This window comes from Antrostomus carolinensis, unplaced genomic scaffold (assembly GCF_000700745.2).
Source record: "Antrostomus carolinensis isolate BGI_N321 unplaced genomic scaffold, ASM70074v2 scaffold16160, whole genome shotgun sequence".
In the NCBI taxonomy this organism is placed as follows: Eukaryota; Metazoa; Chordata; class Aves; order Caprimulgiformes; family Caprimulgidae; genus Antrostomus; species Antrostomus carolinensis.
In genome coordinates, this window is record NW_010290769.1 from 10368 (window position 1) to 17867 (window position 7500).

General features: G+C 36.1%; 1 protein-coding gene across 1 annotated transcript in view; it reads right to left on the reverse strand.

Annotated features, from left to right (window-relative positions):
- QTMAN (queuosine-tRNA mannosyltransferase) overlaps positions 1 to 7500 on the reverse strand; it is a 41529-nt gene that overhangs the window by 6482 nt on the left and 27547 nt on the right. The window contains exons 6-7 of the mRNA XM_010174399.2: positions 3744 to 3814; positions 2922 to 3013 (exon numbers count right to left, since the gene is read on the reverse strand). Of these exons, the coding sequence (XP_010172701.2) occupies positions 2922 to 3013; positions 3744 to 3814 (163 nt within the window). The remainder of the gene's footprint in view (positions 1 to 2921; positions 3014 to 3743; positions 3815 to 7500) is intronic.

The following is a 7500-nucleotide window of genomic DNA, read 5'->3' on the forward strand; positions in this document are numbered from 1 at the left end:
AGGGAACCTGCTTTGGCAGGGGGGTTGGACTGGATGATCTCCTGAGGTCCCTTCCAACCACTATAATTCTGCGATTCTGCGATTACTTATCAATCTATGAAGCAGAATCCTCAACCATTAAGGAAAAGCACTATTTGCTTTTAAAGCATTTTTACTTTCAAGATTTCACAGCTACTTGATGAACATCAGGCAGGGAGCATGTCATGAGGGTTTCTAAAAGAAAAGTAGCTAGTTAGGGAGCACCACTGTGCTGGGGTCACTTTTCTATTCCACTGTACTATATATAATATTAAAATGATCTGAAGAAAGTAAAAATACAGTGGAAGTGCTTCATACCCTTTATGATTTCACCCTCTTCAGCTTCCTAAAAAGCAGCATCGTTCCAACTATAATGACATTAACGGTACATATCTAAGTTAGCATTTTTCTAGGAGGTTTTGTGGGGAGTTTCACTGCGAAAGGAAGACCTGGCATACGTGGGTGTAGGTACAAAAAGACAACTCTAACAGTATTCTCCGAGCTGATCCAAAGCCTATTAAAGACAACAGGGATTTTTTTTTTTCCCTCTGGTGCTCACAGGTTCTGGATTAGGCTCCGCTTTACTCATTTTAAAACGATCCTCCATTCAGCTCAACTGTCACCTGTTGCAGACATCCAGTTCAAAGACTCAAAAGATTAGCCTGGAGAAAAGGAGGCTGAGGGGAGACCTTATTGCTCTCTCCAGCTCCCTGAAAGGAGGGTGGAGAGAGGTGGAGGTGGGTCTGTTCAACCAAGGAACAAGGGATAGGACAAGAGGAAATGGCCTCAAGTTGTGCCAGGGGAGGTTTAGATTGGAGATGAGGAGAAGCTTCTTCACTGAAAGGGTTGTCAAGCATTGGAACAGGCTGCCCAGGGAGGTGGTGGAGTCACCTTCCCTGGTGGGATTTAACAGACGGGTAGACAAGGTGCTTAGGGACGTGGTTTAGAGGTGGAATCGGTAGTGTTTGGTTTATGGTTGGACTCAATGATCTTAAAGGTCTTTTCCAACCACTATGATTCTGTGAAGATCTGAACTGTTAATAGTGCACAAGCTCACATAGGAGAGGGTAGGATAAACACCACCAGCTTCTGCCTGCAAATCACCCCAAGGGATTTTTTTAAAAAAAGAAAAATCCTTCAAGCAAATTAGCATTTTGCTTATGGGGCTCGTGCACACATTTTAAACCCGTACCATTTTATATCAGTATTTGCTCTACCGTTATTTCCATTTTAAGTGGACCTTGGCTCCGTTTAGGAGAGCAGATCCATGTCAACACAACTATTAGCTGAGCTTGAAGCACTGGGAAACGTCAAGGTAAACCTTTCGGGACTGTTTTCCCTTTGAAGCCACCATGTATAAACTACACGATACTATTGACTCAAGAAGTAATGCTGAACACTGGAAGTGTTCAGTCAGCATTTTAAACTATTATGAGCTACCTTCTGAACCATTGCCAAGTTAATAGACAATGAAAGATAATGAGCTTGAAATTGGGTGTTAAATTGCATTTTTGGTTCTCTCCTTTTTTTTTTTTTTTTTTTTTTTCTTGAAGTTTTAACTGTTTCCTGCAGAAACAACATCATCTTTGATGTATCATTATGGAAATGTTTATTTTTAGGTCACAAAACAAGTCAGACGTGGGCTAAACCCTCGCTCCTCCTGCTACATGTGTGCGGGAAGGGGTAGAGAGGCAGATGACATGCAGCGAGACCCAACGTGTTCTGGTCCCCAGAGGGAGGAAGGTGGAGAGATGAAGTTAGGTCTGCTGGCAGCCTGAGCCTCCAAATTAAGAAAAAGATTACTTGACTTGCTCATTAACAGTTTGCCTGGATGGTGACAGCCAGGGAACGCTCAAAAACCCCACATTTATATTGCACGGGTAAGACAAGGAGTATTTCTACATACTCCCTAAGCCTTTAAGGACTATGCACACCCTAAACCTTTAAGGACTTTTCAGCTGAATTCAGGTTTTTTTACAACCTGAAACACCTTTGTCGTGTGGTGGGAATGTGTATCCAACCTGCTCACAGTATAGCCAGGGCTGCAAAAGTCAGAAAATGCTGTAAATGTATCTATCAGCATGCAGAAAATAGCAGTTATTTTTCTAGAAGCAGCGTTGTGTAATAATAGCTCTTCATAGGAAGAATATAAAATTTAGGGCTTCATCTACAATTGCATAATTAAAAAAAAAAAGTGTGACTCTTAGCAGTATAAATATAAACCTCTTAAAAATGTGAGAGTGGGTCTAGCGTTGAAGGTTCAATCGAAACTTGAATGGAGGGTCTGCCACTGAAACTGAACTTTCTTTGCATAAATCACTACAAAGAATAGGATCTGATAAATACAAGTAAATTATGATTCCGACTGTTATACCTTTTTAATGCTCAGCATACCTTAAAAAGCAAAGAGTTAAAATAATCATAATTAAGAAAATAATTCAAATAATTCCAAAAGGCAGAGAAATCTTACCTGACACCAGTCACCTGCATTTTTTGAGGACTGGTGATTAAATTAGGATAGGAAGGTAGGCTTATCCTCATTAGTATAATTGTAGGATCTTTCTTTTATTTTCCTTTTAAACTAATGAGTTGCATTAATCCAGGTTCATTTTTATAAGCCTCTTGGGTCCAAATGTAAAGGACAGTCATTTTAGAAAACAATAAATTAAAAAAAAAAAAGCATGCAGCATGCATTAAGTGCACGTATTTCATAAGACCTAGGTTAATACAACTGGCATCTAGTTTAATTAATCCTTGTTAGTGTAACGACTAATATCCCTCCCTAGCATGTTTCCTTTAAACATTAGTATGTTAATTAAATGTTGTTTTTTTAACTTTTTTTTTCCCCCCCCTTTGTACTTCAATATGGCATTATATCATGTAAAACTATTCTGAACAACTACCTTATAGAGATGTTTCCTTACAATATCTGGTCTCTTGCAGAAATTCTGAAGCCTTTTCAAAAGCTGTTCAGGTGTAGAATACAGATATTCAGCTGCAGGAAAAACAGATACATTTTTAATGAAACAAAAACCTCAAAGCACACACTCGATATTAGTCACTTTACTAATTAAAAATGCATATTGCTCTGTGCCGCCTCGTGTTTTACATTATTTAAGCATGATTTTATAAGGTTACCTCAGCTCACAAGGATGTTTAATGCTAAATAAGACTGTGTAGTTGTGCTGTTTAGACATCTCCTTTGGGTGATTAAAATACATTATTCTAATGTAACACAATGCATATGTGATACATTTAGTGATGAGATTTTTTTCAAAGAACTGCTACTACATCAGCGTGTATCCTGCACCGCAGTTGCATACTATTAAGTATTAAATTGTTTAAATAATTTGGTGTGATTTTCAGGCCTCATTTTTTTGTTGTTGTTGTTTTTTTGTGGGTTTCTTTTTTTTCTGCATATCAAAAAAATCTGCAAACCATTGCAGCATCGCTGACCTTTTAACAAAAATCTATCATTACGGGTTGTGTATGCTAACAATGAAGAATGCTATTTCAAAACTTGCTTTTGTGTTATCTTAAAAGAACAGATGGCAAATATAAACTTCATCTAATGTATTAAAACACATAAAATTTTCCTTAACACTAACATGTTGGCTTGCCAAATAAACAATTGCTTGCACTCAAGTTTATTCTCAAACTTTCTATTTTTTGCATGAATCACGTTATTACTTTTCAGCAAAAAGAATATGTAAGGAAGCAACTACCTGGAAATATCTCTGGGTACACCAAGGCTTTGGGACACAGCGGGTAACAGCCGCAATATACAGCTTCGACCCTGCAGATTAGAAATAATAAATATATAAAAATAGATGTCAGTCAGCTAAAAACTTATTTTGGTGCAAGAGCATTGAGGTTGACTACATATAACATGAGCGAAATATTTTTGTTTTTTTTTTTTTCTTCAGCAACACAATCTTCCTAAATGCCAAAGTTGCTCTTTTTAAAGAAAATTTTATTGATCATATGAATTACATAGAACAGAACAGCGAGCATATGTTTTGTGCGCTGAATAAATCAAAGCGCAGCTCTGCATTTTTTTGTTTTTTAAATACTGTTTAACACATTTTATAATCAGCAGACAAGACACGTGTAACAACATGGTGAAGTATGGACGGCTTCTCTTAATAACGCTGCAGAAAAAACAGGGGCGCACGTGAGCGCGCTTGGACGTACGTCTACGTGTACGCAGATGTACACAGTCACCGTTACCTGGCACAACAGATATTCTCCTTCAACTTTAAGACTCCAAAAGTTACAGTTAAATATATTTATTTAACAGAATATATCCCAACCCGTTCCCCCCCATGAACGAGCTGGGATATTTTAGCTTCACAGAATCACAGAATATTAGGGATTGGAAGGGACCAGATAATCTCCTTTATTTTTTGGGATATAGACTGTTGGTTTTTTTTAATAACTACTGATGAGATTCCTTTGCTAAAGTGTGTGATGCCTTGTACTCGTGGTTTGTTTTGTTGTTTTTTTTTTTCAAGGAATAATTTACATATTTCCTGTAACATCAACCCCAAATATTTTATAATTGCGACACAGCGGCGTAAAGTTTTCTAGTAGCGAATCTAAAGCAAAGTTACCCTCTTCGTGTTTGCATTTTAATAGCTGCACGGGTTAAGGCATCAAGTTTTCAGTTTATTTTTTTTGTATAATGACCATTGATCTGACATAATGTCCCTCCAAAGATACAACTGTAATTTCTGTTGGCCAGAAATTACACAGTGAAATTGAAAACACTTCTTAAAATATGTTTATTTTATGAGAGTCTTTGAATTTCCTCCAACGTGTTGACCATACGAGGACTTTATTTTTAACTTCAGTTTCCCTCAGTCCCCAGGAAAAAAAAAAAAAAAAAAGAAAAATCTCTGAAATCTTGTCAACGTTCACCTTTTCTATTTTCAGTGACAGCTCAAAAGGCTTTCGCTACCTTCATGTGCGTATCGGGTTTGTTACCTTATTACAGGCACCCGATCCAGTCCAGAAGGAACTCTCTTTCCTTTAGATCTCCTTGGTTTTAAACAAGAAAAAAATAAAATAAAGAATAACATATTCAGCTTTCATGCTAGAAAACTATGCATATCCACAAACCCTAAAGATACATATTCCTCTGCAAATGCTTTTGCTAAGGAATGACTGTTAGGTTTGTTGGTTTTTTTTTTTCATAAACTTTTAAAATTTGTAATTTTTGGTGGTTTTTTTTTTTTTTTTAAATAACATATGCACTTCAGATTGCATTTTAAACATTACCAACAATTTCAAAGTGTACATCGTCTAGCACTATATTTTTTACCAAAGGGAAATGTTTCTGATGTGTGATTTAATTGATGATTTCAGTTCTTAAATATTGTGTCATATGTCAAAGCAAATAGATTTTTAAAGTTTTCTTTAATCTAGGAGAAAAAAAAAAAAAAAGAGTGAAACTGTGGACATTTCAGTAATAGCTCAGATCACTAAGTTATGTTAAAATATTTGCTTTTTAATCATATCGTCTGCATGGGAAAAAAAAAAAAAATTAAAAATAAAATGAACAGCTCCCTAAAATAAAACTGCAGGCCAAGATGCAATCTGAGTCATCGTTTGAGCCTGCAATTTCCCCCTACGAAAACCCTCTATCAGGATCATGAATTAGTAAAAGCAGAATTTAATGCCTCTGTAGTTTGCTGCCTAAAAGTTCAAATTTGGAATTCTTTCATTTGCAAATGATCTCATTTGCATACTCCTTTTTTTTACCTTTCCCCACCAAAGTTTCCAGGCATTTTCTGACAGGTCGGTACATTTTCCTCCAGACCTTCCCGATGCCAAGACCCAGGGATGGAACTGAACAGGGCAGAGCATCCCCAGTACACAGGGAAGCTTTGCAACTTCCACCTATTTCTGTCCTTTTCCATTAAAGTATCATATCACAACAATAATACAATTATTCTTCATTTCAATCCTTAAGCACTACTAGTTAAATAATAAATAGAGTTCCGATTGATCTATTGTTAAAATGGCTAGTAAATGACCTTTTTATTCCAATTAACAAATCATCTGCTAAATCTATGAATCTTAATATTCAGATCTATTCACTTCAATTCATACAATTTATCTGCAAATAGTTGTTGGGCTTTTGATTCTAAATATAATTAGCTGATAATTTTGCTTGGCTGAATTACTTTTCTGGAGGGCCTGCTAAGGCTCTCAGTCGCATTATCTAGCAATAATGAATCTGATAGGTGAAATTTTTTACTGTAATGAGGATGAGACACAGTTGTGACACCTGAGTCTAGTAATAACAGAAGACTGCTAATTATCGACAGCACTTTTTTGTGTGATGCACAGAGCGAAAAAAATCCCTCATTATTAAAAAATAAAAAGTTACAATTATAAGTGACACCGGAGGAGAGTAAATAAAATGGAGTGATTAAAACATTGCTGCTTTAAGGGTGTTTTTAATTAAGTGGAAATGCTAATGTTGTCATACTTAGCAGATGGGATTAAAATTAGTTATTGTAAGTAACTCATATTTTATGTTATGGTTTCCACAGCATGTCTACAAGATCTAAGAAAGTGATACATTCCATAAGACATTTAAAAAATGAAATTCTCATAGTCTTTACAGCTCATAATAATGAACATCATGAATAAACTATTGGGAAAAAAAAAAAAAAATAAAAAAAAAAATCCTGCCAAGGATTTTACCATAGTGACTTAACTCTCATGGAATGTAACCATAATGTACTGGGCTGCTGGAATCACACTGCTGGTCTGCCTTTGTCTTTTGCTGATTGTTGCATTTCTTATTTCCTTCACACTCAACAATAACAGAAGTTTGGTGTTTGGGCAGGCTTCCAACATCAAGTGTGGTGTCAAGAAGGTACAGCTTTGGTGCAAGGAAAGATGATGACCACCCACCAAGGTGATGTTCTAAACGAAAGCACAGGATGCATCATGTAACTGCAGATAAAAACCTAATTGCACACTTTCTCCTACTTTATTTGTGTAAAATTTTCCATCTGCTACATCTAAAGATGTCTAAACTGTTAGTATCAAACCTGCATTCAGCTGCCAGCTGTGCACATTAAGGATTGCAAAACACTAAGTAAATGAGGCAGCATAAAACCGAGTAGTACTGGTCCATCTGCCCAGTACTGGTAGGGACCCCCATACCTGGTCCTTTTAAAGCACCACACTGCTGCTCAAATTGATAAGGAAAATACTTAATAACATGCTTTAAGAGCCTTGGTTTAGAAAGCTCAATTTGCATTTGCTATCATGACTTCTAAGTATCGGAATCTGCCTACTACTAGTACAAGTTAATGCTTTTCATCTCTCTTTCAAATGCTCTTTGAAGAACTTTTAATGAATGAAAATTAACATCTATAATTTATAGTATTTGCTGTCAAATTTCTAAACAATTCATGGCAACATTTTGGAGATAAGTTTTAAATAGTATTTTTGAAAATCATT